At 41.0% G+C, this 17,137-nt stretch overlaps 1 protein-coding gene across 1 annotated transcript in view; it reads left to right on the forward strand.

The window, feature by feature from the left end:
- stab1 (stabilin 1) overlaps positions 1 to 17,137 on the forward strand; it is a 153,442-nt gene that overhangs the window by 122,523 nt on the left and 13,782 nt on the right. The window contains exons 68-69 of the mRNA XM_005469696.3: positions 16,007 to 16,156; positions 16,570 to 16,674. Of these exons, the coding sequence (XP_005469753.1) occupies positions 16,007 to 16,156; positions 16,570 to 16,674 (255 nt within the window). The remainder of the gene's footprint in view (positions 1 to 16,006; positions 16,157 to 16,569; positions 16,675 to 17,137) is intronic.

Raw genomic sequence — 17,137 nt, forward strand, 5'->3', positions numbered from 1 at the left:
CAGAGCTGTGCGTCCACATTGAAACAGCCGAAAACGCTTACGTTCCAGTCCTGCGCAGGCGCAAAAGCGAGTGAGAATGAAAGAATTTGAAGAAAAACTATCTGGAGCATGTACAGACTGATATTAATCTTTAATAGGGCTGTCAAAATTGAGAGCAAACAAAACAACTGCTGTATAATGCCTTCTGCTATCTTTGTTTAATTGGTCACAATGACTGCATCACATGACTAAAATGCGTCATCGTTTTCGAAAAGGCTCCGGGTTCGTTTTCATATAGTTTCATAGAATTTATCTTTTGTTTTTTCTCAAAGCTTTGGGGAGCCACAGCTCAGGGGCTCGTGAGCAGCATGCCAAGGGTTGCTGACCTCTGTGCTAGGGGTTAAATACCTGAGACAGTTTTCCTTTCAGAAAATTAAGCACGACTGTTTCAAGTTGGGGTGCTGAGCAGTGTGAGTTGGTGGTAGCATCGTTAAAATCTTAGCTTAAACATGCTAAGATTGTTTAGCAGGGCTCTAGATTAACTTTTTGCCATGGGCGCACCGGTACGCCTAACTTTAAAAATTTAGGCGTACCAGCACAGAAGTTAGGCGCACTCAAATTTTTCAACCGCATCGCTTAACACCGCAGTTTTACATGTGGACTTTCTTTGGGGGGAAGTCCATACAGACAATATTCATTTCTAAATTATTAACTAACAAACTTGTGCTTAAATTGCTTTGTCAATATTGTAGAAAATGTTAAACTTAATCATCATCTTGGCCTCCTCTGACGACCTGTTTGCTGCTGCCTGCTGCTGAAAGGCAGTGGGGAGAGGGGACACTTGGACAGTGCATTTATTGCAGCATATAATGTGTTTTCTGGATACACTGCTGTTTTTTCAGCATTCAAAGATTGATGGCACCGTGTCAGAGCTGGCTATGAATTTCGGACGGATCAGTCCTTAACACAAAAGTTATCAATAGTTCTTTTCATCTTTTCTTATTACCCACAGCTACATCCACTTCTGTCAGGCCTAGGCTGCTCACTAGGGCTGGGTATCATCACTGATTTCTATAATCCATTCGATTCCGGTTCTCAAAGTCCTGATTCGATTCAATTTAGCCTCAGACAGTCAGAAATATTATAATTCTGATCATTTATCAGTACTGATACAGGGAGTGCAGAATTATTAGGCATGTTGTATTTTTGAGGAATAATTTTATTATTGAACAACAACCATGTTCTCAATGAACCCAAAAAACTCATTAATATCAAAGCTGAATGTTTTTGGAAGTAGTTTTTAGTTTTAGCTATTTTAGGGGGATATCTGTGTGTCCAGGTGACTATTACTGTGCATAATTATTAGGCAACTTAACAAAAAACAAATGTATACCCATTTCAATTATTTATTTTTACCAGTGAAACCAATATAACATCTCCACATTCACAAATATACATTTCTGACATTCAAAAACAAAACAAAAACAAATCAGCGACCAATATAGCCACCTTTCTTTGCAAGGACACTCAAAAGCCTGCCATCCATGGATTCTGTCAGTGTTTTGATCTGTTCACCATCAACATTGCGTGCAGCAGCAACAACAGCCTCCCAGACACTGTTCAGAGAGGTGTACTGTTTTCCCTCCTTGTAAATCTCACATTTGATGATGGACCACAGGTTCTCAATGGGGTTCAGATCAGGTGAACAAGGAGGCCATGTCATTAGTTTTTCTTCTTTTATACCCTTTCTTGCCAGCCACGCTGTGGAGTACTTGGACGTGTGTGATGGAGCATTGTCCTGCATGAAAATCATGTTTTTCTTGAAGGATGCAGACTTCTTCCTGTACCACTGCTTGAAGAAGGTGTCTTCCAGAAACTGGCAGTAGGACTGGGAGCTGAGCTTGACTCCATCCTCAACCCGAAAAGGCCCCACAAGCTCATCTTTGATGATACCAGCCCAAACCAGTACTCCACCTCCACCTTGCTGGCGTCTGAGTCGGACTGGAGCTCTCTGCCCTTTACCAATCCAGCCACGGGCCCATCCATCTGGCCCATCAAGACTCACTCTCATTTCATCAGTCCATAAAACCTTAGAAAAATCAGTCTTGAGATATTTCTTGGCCCAGTCTTGACGTTTCAGCTTGTGTGTCTTGTTCAGTGGTGGTCGTCTTTCAGCCTTCCTTACCTTGGCCATGTCTCTGAGTATTGCACACCTTGTGCTTTTGGGCACTCCAGTGATGTTGCAGCTCTGAAATATGGCCAAACTGGTGGCAAGTGGCATCTTGGCAGCTGCACGCTTGACTCTTCTCATGTTCATGGGCAGTTATTTTGCGCCTTGGTTTTTCCACACGCTTCTTGCGACCCTGTTGACTATTTTGAATCAAACGCTTGATTGTTCGATGATCACGCTTCAGAAGCTTTGCAATTTTAAGACTGCTGCATCCCTCTGCAAGATATCTCACTATTTTTGACTTTTCTGAGCCTGTCAAGTCCTTCTTTTGACCCATTTTGCCCAAGGAAAGGAAGTTGCCTAATAATTATGCACACCTGATATAGGGTGTTGATGTCATTAGACCACACCCCTTCTCATTACAGAGATGCACATCACCTAATATGCTTAATTGGTAGTAGGCTTTCGAGCCTATACAGCTTGGAGTAAGACAACATGCATGAAGAGGATGATGTGGACAAAATACTCATTTGCCTAATAATTCTGCACTCCCTGTACATGTGAGACTTCATCAGAATTGTGAACATCACAGCAGATGCCTTTGTGTGAAAGTAACTGAGAATAAAACACAGAAAACCATGAAGGAGATTTTCCTGGTTTGGCGTTTTATAGCAGATAACCTTAAAAATATTCTGCAATATTCTGCAATTTTGCATAATTTTAAGAAGTTTAAATTTCTTCAGTATTGAACAGCAGAAATTAGGCTTTCTTGTCCGAGGTCATTTAAGTGAAAAAAAGAAAAAGAAAAGAAAAAGACAGCGGCCGACAGCGCTGTAAACAAGGCAAGGCAAGGCAAGTTTATTTATATAGCACAATTCAACAACAAGGTGATTCAAAGTGCTTTACAGAGACATTAAAAACAAAAACAAATAAAAAGCATGATTTAAATTTGATTAAAACAAGCAAACAAACAAACAAAACAGTATATAAAATCAAATATCAAAACAGTAGATAAAATCAGAACAGTAGATAAAATCAGTAGTTAAAAAGTAGGTTTTGAAATTTAAACTTAAGTGTGGATTTGGTGCTTTATTCAAATGCAGCTGAGAATAGGTGAGTCTTCAACCTGGATTTAAATAAACTGAGTGTTTCAGCTGATCTGAGGCTTTCTGGGAGTTTGTTCCAGATATAAGGAGCATAAAAGCTGAATGCAGCTTCTCCGTGTCTGGTTCTGACTCTGGGGACTGATAACAGACCGGATCCAGATGACCTGAGGGATCTGGAAGGTTCATACTGGGTCAGGAGGTCACTGATGTATTTCGGTCCTAAACCATTCAGAGCTTTATAGACCAGCATCAGAACTTTAAAGTCTATCCTCTGACGGACAGGCAGCCAGTGTAAAGACCTCAGAGCTGCACTGATGTGGTCCACTTTTTTGGTCTTAGTGAGGACTCTAGCAGCAGAGTTCTGAATGAGCTGTAGTTGTCTGACTGATTTTTTAGGTAGACCTGTAAAGATGCTGTTACAGTAATCAAGCCTACTAAAGATGAATGCATGGACTAGTTTTTCCAGGTCCTGTTGAGACATCAGATCTTTTATCCTTGAAATATTCTTGAGGTGATAGTAAGCTGATTTTGTTATTGTCTTAATGTGTTTTTCTAAGTTTAGGTCTGCATCCATCACTACACCCAAATTTCTCGCCTGGTTTGTGGTTTTTAGGTGTATAGATTGAAGTTCTCTGGTGACCTATAATCGTTTTTCTTTTGCACCAAAGACTATTACCTCAGTTTTGTTTTTGTTTAGCTGGAGAAAATTGTGGCACAACCAGTCATTAATTTCCTCAATGCATTTACCAAGAGCCTGTACAGGGCCTCGGTCTCCTGGTGACATTGTGATATATATTTGTGTGTCATCTGCGTAGCTATGATAGTTTATTTTGTTGTTCTTTATAATATGTGCCAGTGGGAGCATGTAAATGTTAAACAGAAGGGGTCCCAAGATGGAACCTTGGGGAACTCCACATGTGATACTTGACTGCTCAGATGTGAAGTTACCTATTGAGACAAAGTAGTTCCTGTTTTCTAAGTATGTTTTGAACCAGTTTAGTACAGTTCCTGAAAGACCTGCCCAGTTCTCCAGTCGTTTGAGTAATATGTTGTGGTCAACTGTATCAAATGCTGCACTGAGATCCAGTAAAACTAAGACTGACATTGTTCCACTGTCTGTGTTCAGACATATGTCATTAAACACTTTGGTCAGAGCGGTTTCAGTGCTGTGGTTCTGTCTAAAACCTGACTGGAAGGCATCATAGCAGTTATTCTGTTTTAAGAAGTAATTGAGCTGTTGAGAAACTGCTTTTTCAATTATCTTACTTAAAAATGGGAGATTTGAGATCGGCCTGTAGTTATTCATTTGTGTCTTGTCAAGATTGTCCTTTTTCAGTATAGGTTTAATTACAGCAGTTTTTAGTGATTCTGGAAACACACCTGATATTAAAGAAAAGTTGACGATCTGTAACAGGTCTGACTCCAAAGTCTTTGTGACCTTTTTGAAAAAACTTGTTGGCAGGACATCTAAACAGCAAGAGGAGGAGTTCAGTTGACCTAAGATGTCCTCCAGGTCTTTGCTGTTAATAGGGTGAAACTGTTTGATGGTGTTTAAACAGTTTTTCGGTGGACACAGTACATTTCCTGGATCTGCTGTTGATGTATTAATTGCTTGTCTAATCTTTTGGATTTTTTCTGTGAAGAATTTGGCAAAGTCATTGCAGGCCATGGTCGAATGAAGTTCAGCTGCCACTGACACAGGAGGGTTTGTTAGCCTGTCAACTGTAGAAAATAAGACCCGAGCGTTATGACTGTTTTTGGTGATGATGTCAGAGAAGTAGGACCTCCTTGCACTCCTCAGTTGTAACGGTAGACTGGTGGGTAATAAGCGAATGAATAATGCAGAAAACAGAGATTTGAGACGGGAAACTGTTCTTGAAGTACAGAGAGAGCGAGAGGAAGAGCTGTGCATGAAGTGGGATTTTTATCGTGGTGGAAGCAAAACAGCAAAAGTAAGAGGGAATTCATGACGACATTGATCAAATGTGAAGCGTAGTTTGCTGCTTCTTTTGCTGCTGGCTCGGCGAATTTTGGTTGGAGAGACAAAACCTGCAGCTCAGAATATAGCGCAAAAAAGAGGAAACACAGCGCGGACCCGACGCATCAGAATCGCTAAGCTCCGACAGCGTGTCCGTGTTCGGGCTGTGGGGTGAGAAAGCCGAGAAAGACAAAGCTGATTCTGATGCGTCGGGTCCGCTCTGTGTTTACGTCTTTGTGTGGAATCCATTAATGAATTGATATCGCTTTATTCAAGCTACTCACCTCTCTCTTCCAGCTGCACTTTCAACTGGACCACGGCCAATCAGAGAGGTCCCGCCCCTGACTATCTCTGATTGGTTTAGTCCATGATAGGGGCATAATGTGTGTCTGTTGTTGACCACACGGACAGTTGCAGAGATTTTTTTTTTTTTTTTTTTTTTTTTTGTTACGCGAAAATAAATATTTTTTTTTAGTCGCACCACTGAAAAATTTGGTCACATTTGCGACCAAATTGGTCGCACTCTAGAGCCCTGTTTAGGTCTTAGAACTGAAAATATCATTTGAGTGTGAAAGATTTTGGACGAGGTTAAATTACACTCTGTCCCTCGCGTGTGTGTATGTGGTATGTGTGGAATGAAGTTCGGGTCCTTTCCCAGAGGTATCTTGGCTTTTCCTGGGACTGCGCTCTTCTGGAAGGAGACCTCTGATGCTGGGCTGGAGCCACTCTTCCATTTTGGGGATTACAGCCCCAAACTACTAATGCTCCTATTACCACTTGGGACCACTTTATCTTCCACATCTGCTCCAGTTGTTCCTTCAGCCCCTGCTTTATTTTCTTGTGCTCCTTCCCTTAAGTCAGCGGTCCCCAACCCCCGGGCCTCGGACCGGTACCAGTCCGTGAGTCGTTTGGTACCGGGCCGCGAGAGTTGAGGCTCAGGTGTAAAATGTATGGTTTTCAGGGTTTTTATCGGTTTTTAGCGTTATTTTATTATCGTTTTTATTGTTAACTCTGTTTTCCTGGGTCTTTTCACGTGTGTTATGAATAAATCTTCTTTTTATCGGTACCGGCACTAGTTTTATTTTGTTGTATTTATCCGCGACACCTTATTGCCGGTCCGTGAAAATATTGTCGGGCATAAACCGGTCCGTGGCGCAAAAAAGGTTGGGGACCGCTGCCTTAAGTTGCTGTCCACTCCGGTCTTCTGCTCCTCATTAACCATCACTATGTCTGGTTGGCCAGCAGCTGCTTGTCTGCCTAGAACTTGAATTCCCACAGGACCTTATCCCTGTTATTGTCAACCATCTTTAGTGGTGGTGCGGAAGTTGAGGACTTGTGTGGTACAGAAGTTTCTGTACACTCTACCAGCCAATTCGTTGTGCCTCTCAGTGTGCATGGTCCCACCTTCCATTTTACATCCTACTACTCAGTGCTTGACTGTCTCCAGGACACCTTTGCGTAACTTGCAACATGAGTCCTATTGGCTGTCGCCCAGTTTAGTTCTTGTGTAATTTTGCATTCCTCAGACTTTCTTCCCTGTTTCTTTTCGTCTTGCCACTTTTCCACTGAGAACATTTCTGATGACGCTTCACTGAACAGTAATGGATCAGCTGAAGGGGCAGATGAATCTCTCATGTCCTGTGTCAGGCCTGAATGTTTTTTAAGGGAATGACTTTCAGATACACAGAGACTGTTACCAGTAGTGCACACCAGTGCACACCACTGAGATAAGTTTTCAGTTTTCAGCTCTTTGGGAATCACCTTGTTGATGCAAAAAAATCTTATTTTCATCAAACTGTTTTATTGTTGGCTTTTTTAAAAATTCCTTTTAAGAAGTTAGAATAAATGGTGTGTTTTTATGAAAGGTACACAAGACTACTGTACTATACTATAGTATGTAGTACTATGCTAATATACTACTATACAACACAGTCACTTGACTCTAACATCACCACCACTATGGCCTTATGTTCGACATGAGGACATCCTTGAAACCGTGGGCTCTTCTGTCACACCAACTCTCTGCATGTCCAGCTTCACTACATTCATGAACCTCGTCTGAGGGCTTCCTCTTCCTCCATCTTCAACATCCTTTGTTTAGTATATCCACTGTCACTGTCCTGCACATGTCTAAATTGTCTCGACACTCATATCTAATCTTATTCATCCTAGTCACTCCCAATGAAAATCTTACCATCTTCAGCTCCTCCACCTCAAGCTCGGCCTCCTGTCTTTTTCACTACCATGTTGTAAACCTTCCCTTTTACTCTTGTAGCCTGAGGTAGCCATATTAAGGATATCCTACTGTTTAATGTGAGCATTGGTCATGATAACAGTATATATATGAAAATACAGGGAAGCTCAATAGGCCCAGTTTAACAGCAGAAGTGCTAAATCCTCCTGCTCCCAGAGTGTAAAGCAACATTTTGCTGCACAGAAGAAACAGTTTTTCTCTCTATCGCTTGTTAACAGTGAGATGAGGTGCTTGCTGTATCGAGAAGAGCTGCAGTTCTAACCATAGCCACCAGGAGGCACCTCCACAACCTCCCCCTCTGTTGTGCAGCGCCTCCTGATAGGCTGCTGTGTGTTGTTGCTGGGGGGGTAGTGGCAGAGAGCAGATGGCTGTGTTTAGTTTCTTGGAACAGGTTCCAGGAAATGAAGATTCAATCTGCTGCATTTTCTTTCAGATAACATCAGAACTCTGATCAATATTCATGATTTGGGACTCAAATTATGACGACTAGGTCACAATAGAATCATTTGATGGAACCGCTGGCAAAATAACAGCTATTTAATCACCCAAAATCCACAGTGCTCAGTTTAAATCCACTTCTCCACATACTGACTGTTGGCTGAGGTGGTTTCACACTCTCTCATCTCAGATCTTTCTCATGTGCTGAACTTTAAGAGTGAAAAAAATGGAACAGATTAAAGTCAACCTATTAGGCAAATTTCCAGTTCCATAGTTTGATTCTTGGGCTTTACAAGAGTAACTGTGATTTCAGTTCAAAATAATCCTCGTTTATCTTACACTGGGCCTTGGTGCAGCCAATCAGTTTGTCCTCTGTCTGAAGCAAGTTAGTTTAGCTCTTCTCCCTTTACGGTAACATTGTTCTGAATTGCTGGAGGGAAAACAAGGAGACAATAGGGAGACAGAATGCTCACGAAAACAAAGGCAGACACAGGAAATATGGCAGAAAGCAAGAACGCAGAAATACAAGGAAGGAACTACAGGAAAAACAAGACACATGGCTGAGAAAGGGGAGTGAATATGTTCTTTTCAAAATCCATATTTCTGTTCTTGGGCTTTAATAGAGTAGCTTGGGATGATTTAGAGTTAAAATTTGTATTCATCTTATGGTGGGTCTTAGTGGAGCCCTTCAGTTCACCGTCTGTCTAAAACAAGCTGTTTCAACTTTTCTCTTCTTCTTCCTCTCTGCTCCTTTAAGGGTCAATATAGCAGATCACATGCCTCCATTTGACCTTATCCCTAACATGCTCCTCTGTCATACCAGCTCTCTGCAACACATCTCCCCTTATTTTATGGTATTATTATAATGTGTATTAAAACCACAATATGGATATTTCTTTTCTTTTTTTTTAAAATATTGCGATTATTGTCTTAGTCCTCATGTATCATATTCTTGGTGTTGATATGACGCCCTAGTGCTGCTGAAAGAACCTGTTATTACTTTAAGTCAACTTTCTTCTGAATGGCTGGTTTGAACAGCAGGTGGGTGGGGCTTCTGTTATCCGCCTCCTTTGGCATAATACATATCCCAGAGTAAACCAATGATCTGAAACTGACAGTATAGATGTGTTGAAGCCTGAGCTTTTGGCTCACACAGATCTCATTACTTGAAACTTTTTCCACCTTAAACACTTGAAATGAAGGCAGCTGGACTTCTTTTTGGTTAACCTCTCATTTGAGATGTTTCTTCACTTCTAAAACAACTAATGGAGAGTCTCAAGTTTTAAGCCCTTAGTTGTTTTGCCTCGCTATAATCATGTGAGCTGTTAATGGTGACATGAGTCACTGTGTGAATCTGTTATGAGACATCGCCTCACCCCGCCATCATGTGAGTTATGAACATCCAGTGTTAGGGTCATTATCATTACTCAACAAAAAGTAATGTATTACACATTACTCATTACTTTTCTTAAAATAATACAGTTTGTTAATTACTCCCTGGAGAGAGTAATTTGTTACATTATTTCTTACTCTAATTTCTCCTTACTCCATAAAATGAACTGAAATGTATTCTCTCATAATTAACACAAAATCAATAACACAAAGCAAAGTTCAAAATGAGCCCAAAGAGACTTCAAAGCGATCACCACAGTGATTCTACCATAGAAACATGAACAGTTAGAAAGCAGAGACTGCAACCTGACTGTTCATCAGTTTGCTACCTGTTGAAGATTAGGCTCTGGGTGCTGTGCTCGGATCCACATACTCTCGGCTTTAATATCACTCTGTTTTTGGTTAATTTTGCATTAGCATGCTCTCTGTGCAGATGTTTGCAAAAAGGCAAAGTTGTCTTGTTTCTGTCCTGGACGCAGTTTGTGTTTCACCATCATGCCATGTCTTTTGTGCAAAAAATGAATACAAGTAGTGTCCATATCTCTACTCCCGAAAAGACGCTCTACCATTTTTGTCCTCCATGCAATCAAATCAGCTCATTGTAACACGAGTGCACAAAAAGAAAAAAATGTTTTTTGAATTTAGGTGTAGTGTAGGTGGCTGATTGCTGGTGTCATAGGCTACCACTTCTGTTCATTGATGATCTCCAAGGTGAAAATAGAAGACATAGTACCTGTGAATAGTGCTAATATAAACCTGTACAGCCTAAGAATGGCAGCTGAAAAAAGATACCACCTTTAGTAACAAGAAGCAGGTTCAGTACGTCATCACTTAGCTAACAAGTTGTTTTATAGGGTGGTCCAACCTATTTCGCCCAACTAATGAGCAGCTGCAGCTTTTGTCAACTCATTATCTGGGATTATGCACAAATTTTAAATGTGATTCAGCTATTCGACACTAAGAAATACAGGTGAGCTTCAGTTATAGGCCTGCTGTTTTCTAGAGTTCAGGTAGAGAAAGGGTCTAGTTTTTTAATTCTGCATGATGAGAGCTAGCTGTGCAAAAGAAGGGCTGAGTCAAGTCATACATTTTAAAACAAATTTTTAAAAAAGGCACAATTTAATTAATTTGAGGCAGTAAATTATTCAAATGTGTTTTCAAAGGTTTAAAACCATCACTGCCTGCTGGCATAAACACTGCTGCAGCTGCAGATTCCTAAATATCTGCTGAACAGAAGACATTTTTATTTTAAGCATATTCCCAAGTGTAAGAGTAGAGACACTGTGGAGCCTCAGGGATTAACCCAAAACAGGCTGTTTTTTATGGTCTCCTCCTCTGAGCATGGTCAGGTTATCACACATCTACAGAAGGTCGCTGGATTCTCAGAAACTTTAGAAACCACCAGGCATTTACTGAAGTCTGAATCACAGCTTTGAGTCAGGCAAAAACAACTAACCACACTCAAGTGTCACAGAAGCAGCAGATCAGTGTCAAATATCATAAATTGGCTTTTATTCTAGAGACTCTTTTTGCCAGAGCTACAAATCCTGATCACAAGGAGATTCACATTATAGACAAAACCTGCTGCTTTTTGTTTGAACCAGTGAAAATTCACCGACACAATCTGAAGTTTTCTGTAATGTGAGAGAACACCTGAAGACCGTTTTTACTTAATTTGTCTTGCAAAACTTATTACAGAAGCGTTTAAAAACTGAGTACAGGATGGACTCTAAGAGGTGCTTAACTCTGGAAATAAACCTGCTGAAAATGGGCTTGAAAGTACCTGCAAGCTGCAAACAACCTACTGCACAACATTGTGTAGATGATAGATTCTCCATTCAGAAGGTTTATTTTCTAGCCTTTGAATAGCAAATACCATTCCAACCCCCACAAATAAAAAATAAGATACAGAAACACTGGGATAAGATATCTGCCAATAATGAGTATCAGTCCAATACCAGTGTTAAGTAAATAAGCTTTATACTACTAAAAGACTTTACAACTGCTGACACCTGCCAAGCTGGTTTTTGTAACTTGGCACACAAAGTATGGCCAGTTTTCAGGTCTTCTTTATCATCACTTCAATGATCTATCGCTGTGGAAGCTTAGAGATTATCAGATGACAGTGATGGAGATGCTGCAGCAGTATTGACACTGACACAGTGTTTTGTTTTTCCTTAGTTTGGACACTTATCCTGCATTAGAAGGCTGCAATGAGTCCAGTGTGCTTAAATTATCAGTATAAATGATTATGGCACACTTGTCATGTGAGGCAACCAATGCAGTGACCATAAACAAGGCTTAATGTTGTGTAACCCAGATGATCTGGGTTATTTTCTCCCAGTTCAGCCTCTGCATGGCATAATATTTCTTTAATGCTGCAGATTATGCTTATGATTGAGAACAAGGTAATACAGGGGCTAGACCTGATGATATTTTAAATAATAGGGTTCTTTTATGCTTGTGGACTATAATGTGCTAACGGCATCAGGTATTTTTTAAGCAGGGCCCTCACTGTCCTCTAGAGAGAGATAAATTAGGGGTTGTCTGAATCCTTAATGTTGTTCATCTAGCAGGTGTTTAAGTCTTTATATGGTAAGTCTATTAGAGTCAGAGTGTTTGGTTATCCCAGTTTGACCTGTAGCAGTTTCTGATGTTTGCTGTGATGTGCAATGCTGCCATAGCGGAAATAAGTGCATGGTGAACGATGGGCTGTCCAGAGTAACAGCGTGAACTCTGATAAATCTTCACATGGTCACAGTCTTAATAGACTCTCTGGCATTTCGTGGAAATACATCAAACAGATACCACAACATGATTAGATCTGGACAGATTTGCTACTCTCTCTACAGTTATTTTAATACCTGCTGAGTCGTCTTCATTCATCCTTAATAAAGGATGAATGGCTGGACTGTGTGTTGTTGTTTTTTTGCTTGTTTGTTTGTTCCTCTTCATTTATTTACTGTTTCCCTGTTTGCCCCTGTTCACCTTTTCCCCATCCCCAAAGTTTTCTTGTCTTTATTTAGCTATGATTTTCCTTCCTTCCTTCCTTGTTTTAGTATATGCTTCCTGTCTTTGTCTTCTTACCTCAGTGCTTCCCTGATTTTTCTGCACTGTGTTATAAATGTGTATTTATAGTCCTGTTTCTCAGTATCTGTCCTTGTTCTTCAATCTGTGCTTTCTGAATTTTGTTGAAATTAAAAACGTTTTTCTTTCTGTAACCATTTCTCCAGCGTTCAGACTTTGGGTGCCACTTTTTCCTTAGTCTTCAGGTAGGTGACCCCAAGTTAGTCCCTGCTCTGGGAGAACCATGAGACCCAATCAGAACATGAGGCTGTCCCAGTAGCCTGTATGACCACTTTGTAGAGATGAAGGATGTAGTCAGTTATAATACAGATTACTTCCAACAAGATGGTATCTGTTTGAGCTGTCACATCATGTTCTAGCTCAAATCGAGAAGCCTTTAGTATAGAAGAGGCATTGAGGGACCTCAATGAGAAAAACCACTGCTGTGGAACATTTATCAGAGATACTAGGTCTGCATTGGAGTGGAGGGTCGGGGTCAACAAAGACAGAGGGGCTTTTGGATAAAGGTGCCTCTCTACCAACAGCTCCATTTGTGGTATTCAGAGGAAGCCAAGGGATATCACCACTGTTTGACAGGAAGTTTCCCATGATGGGATGCTTCTGCTGCACTATCTCTTCAAGTAGCTGAGAGAAAACAGGCAACAAATGCTTAGCCATCTTTTTATCTTCTATTATTACTTCTGTGTTACTTAGATGTAACACATTATTATTTTCAGTGCTTCTGATATTCATTTAGACTCTCTCCATTTGATCTTTCTGAGTTAAGTTCAAATAATTACTTCTTTCAAACCATCAATGTGTCTGTTAGACCCCACTCCTAGAAGACTGCTCAAAGAAGTCCTACCATTAAGTAATGCTTCGATCTTAAATATGATTAATCTATCTCTATTAAAATGTTAGATACCACAGGCCTTTAAGGTGGCAGTAATTAAATCATTACTTAAAGAGCCATTACTTGGCCCAACAGTCTTGTCTAGTTACAAGACAATCTCCAACCTTCCTATATCTCAAACATTCTTTAAAAAGTAGTTGCTAAACAGCTAACAACAGTTAGCTGTCAGGCTAACTGCTTCAGTCAGGCTTCAGAGCTCATCACAGTACAGAAACAGCTTTACTGAAGGTTACAAATGATCTTCTTATGGCCTCTGACAGTGGACTCATGTCTGTTCTTGTTCTGCATTTCACTAAAAAGATTTGAACTTGCCTCAGGTATTAAATGTACTGCGTGGCAGTGGTTACTTTTATTTAATAGACTCCAGTTTATTCAAGTAAATGGGGAGTCTTCTTCACACACTAAGGTTAATTACACAGTCCTCTTTTATCTGCCAGATGTTAATGTTGAGGTTTTTTCTGTATTATTGTAGGGTCTTTACCTTACAACATAAAGCACATTGAGTTAGCTGCTGTCATGATTTGACACTATATAAGTAAAACTGAATTTAATTATTTATGAATTACAAACAGGGATTCAAAGAAATCATTTTATCATCTTTTCAAACTCCTGCATCTTCATCTGTGTAACCTGCGAATCTACGAGCTTCTGTACCAATATGTCATAAAAATGACAGCAAAACAGACATATTATATACTCACTACACACAAGCTTACAAAAAATAAAGAGGTGTATGGCCGGCTGAAAGAACACCAAAACGATGCTTGTGCCAGTGGATGTGACATCACTTTTGTTGTACATTGCCGTTTGGTAAGATGAGAAAGCTAGGAAAAAGGGCCGCAAGGGTTTAGGCAGTTTGTTAATAAGTTACTGAAAATGTTGTTGCCACTTTTCAGGTAATTAACTCCTCAGTGGGTTATGTCTTAGTGTTTGCTCATCTGTTATCTCCAGCATGAGTTGCTCAGGAGAAGAGGTTACCAATGTGGAACTGCCAATGAGAATAAGCGCAAGAGACAGATGGTTGGATGGATCGATGGCTCGATGTATTGTCCTAAAAACTTGGGTTTTAATATGATGTCACTTTGCTAACAGGTGTTGCTCTACTGGAGAACACCAGAAATGACTGCACAGATATTTCCATATAACTAATTTAAATTGAAACCAGCTGTTGGAGTCAAATTGTTAAATGTTGTCATTGTGTTACTTAAATTTGTAAGTCTTAACTTAAACTGTATGATCAAAGACATTCCTTTGTTTCTGACCACCTCCCCAGCCAGTTTGTTGGTGGGGGAGGCTGTAGTGTTTTATTATAGGGACGTCCTATGTGAAGGTTCTGTCTTCTCCTGCCTTTATGACCCTTTTGTGGGCAGGAGGTCACACAAACGCACCCCCAAACACAAACACACACACTCACATGCACCTACGCACACACACACACACACATTCTCGCACTTGCACACACACACACACACACACACACACACACACACACACACACACACACATACATGCAGTGTTTTAACCTTTTGTGACCATAGGGGGGTTTTACAATGGGTGGTGCTTGTATTCACTGTATTCAATAAAAGGGCGGCAAGGAAGGCTGTTTATTTGAAGATGGCTAGGAGACAGGTGAGGAGCGTTCAGCTTCAAGAGCCTGGTTCCGACCAGCCTCCCTTGCTAGATGTCATGATCCTGGGCCATGTTGGCCCAGCATTCTTAGTTTTTCATGTGTTTTGGGTTTTGTTCTTTATTTATGCCTTGGTTTCTAGGTTCTGTTAAGATGTTTCTTATTTGATTACCCCCTGTGTGCCCCTCTGTGTATCTGTGAGCCCTTGTCTCTCCTTGTGTTTTATTCCATGTTTCCCCAGCCCGCTATGCCTGTGCTCTCCTGTCTCTCTCTCTCCTCTTGTCTGCACCTCTGTGTACTTCCTGTTTTACTTTGACAGTCTCCCGTCAGTGTCGTGTTTCTCCTGCCGTGTCTCATTACGATTATCTGTGTCACCTGTGTTCCCCATGTGCTCCCACTTCCCTCGTGAACCCTCTGTGTATTTATGTCTGCGTCTCCCTCAGTTCTGTGTCGCGTTCTCCCTCATGACCTTGTGCCCCTCCGTGTGTTTCCTCGTAAGTCAGTTACCTTAGTACTTCCCAGTTTAGTTTCATGTTATTTTGTATCGCTATTATCTTTTGTCAGCAATAAAGCTGTATTTTGAGTTCAGTCCTGTTTTTCTGTGAGTTTGCGTTTGGGTCCTCATCCTGCCTACACACAGCCTAACCATGACACTAGCAAGTAAAAACCAGTTAAAGCTGATTGTCTTGCTTCCTTGTCGTTAACGGGAATAAGTTTCTAAACCAGCGGGGCGTGTGGAAGCGCAGACCCAACACCAGCAATACACAAACACTGAAAAGCTCTAATGTATGGGGAGCTATTCAACAACTTCGATGTGAACCAACATACTGTTTGTGTATTAAGTCAATGTGCGACCTTCACAATAACTGAAATCCTTGTGCTTTAATCCATCAATTAAATTTTTTATCATCCTCTGGGAAAATGAAGCTGGTCGTGATGACCCAGCAGAATCACATCTCCATGGCAACAGTGGAGCAAAGTGTAGCTGTTGTCATAGTGATTAGAGCCAAACAGAAGCGTGTGTGGTGAGGATTAGATGGTTTTATTTTACTGATTCTTGTCTTTTCCTCACATCCTCTGCAGAGCTACCATGACACCTCTACAGGCCACGCCCACTCAAGCACAACAGTGCCGGCCATCTTGGTGACGTTGATGTTGGTGTGTGCACTGGCTGCACTCGGCTGCTATGTATTCAAACACAAGACTGATGCCTTCCGCTTCCACTACTTCAGAGTAAGATACACACACACACACACACACACACACTGCTCCTTGTTGTCCTGGTTACAGTATTTTTATTTTTTACATTTTTGCCTCATTAGTTGCATGTGATTCATAGATTATTTCCCCACCAGAGTTAGTTATAACTAAGTCCCTCTAGAGCTATGTCTTCCCACTTGATTTGGTAACACCTCTGGGCAGTTATTTTGAAGCTCCAGTCTAAATGAATGGGGAGTCAAAATAAATTTAACTGGGTCATAAAAACAATGCATGAATGGAAACTTAAGTTAAATCTGCTAAAAAGCACTTACAAGGTTTTGATGAGCTAATAAAGGGGGTTTTTTTCCCTTCAAGACATACTTAAGCTGTGAATTATTATTAGTTTTATCTTTGATTAACACTGAGTCATCTTTTCTCTGTCACAGAATGATGATGAGGATGGTGCAACAGGACGTAGGCCCAAACCCACACTGGTCTCCATCCCCAACCCTCTCTACATCAGCTCTAGAGCCTTAGCTGAGCCATTTGAGGTAAGTCTTAGGTGCTTTATCTTAAACAGAGATCCAACACGTTTCTGTGTTTCTGAGTGTTTCTCGGATCAATCAATCAATCAGTCTTTATTTATAAAGCACTTTTCATACAAACTGTAGCACAAAGTGCTTTACATGGTTAAAAGCAGCCCACCCCACCCTCCCACTCATTCCCCACACTGTCATTAACAGAAGCGGTCATGATACACACATCCCCCCCCCCCCCCCCCACACACACACACACACATACACACACACACACACACACCTAAAGAGTAAAATTGGGCTGGGTACGCATTAGCCAAGTGAGGATAGCTGTGTGCACAGGTTTTTCTTCTTAGAGCAGGCGACCCATATGCCAAGAGCCCCAAGTTCCAATCTGCCTTCGGTCCATTTCCTGCAGGTCTTCCTCCTGGCCTTTTTTCCAGCTTTCTTGTCTGTTCTCCGCTGTCCTACGAAAATA

This window comes from Oreochromis niloticus, linkage group LG5 (assembly GCF_001858045.2).
Source record: "Oreochromis niloticus isolate F11D_XX linkage group LG5, O_niloticus_UMD_NMBU, whole genome shotgun sequence".
In the NCBI taxonomy this organism is placed as follows: Eukaryota; Metazoa; Chordata; class Actinopteri; order Cichliformes; family Cichlidae; genus Oreochromis; species Oreochromis niloticus.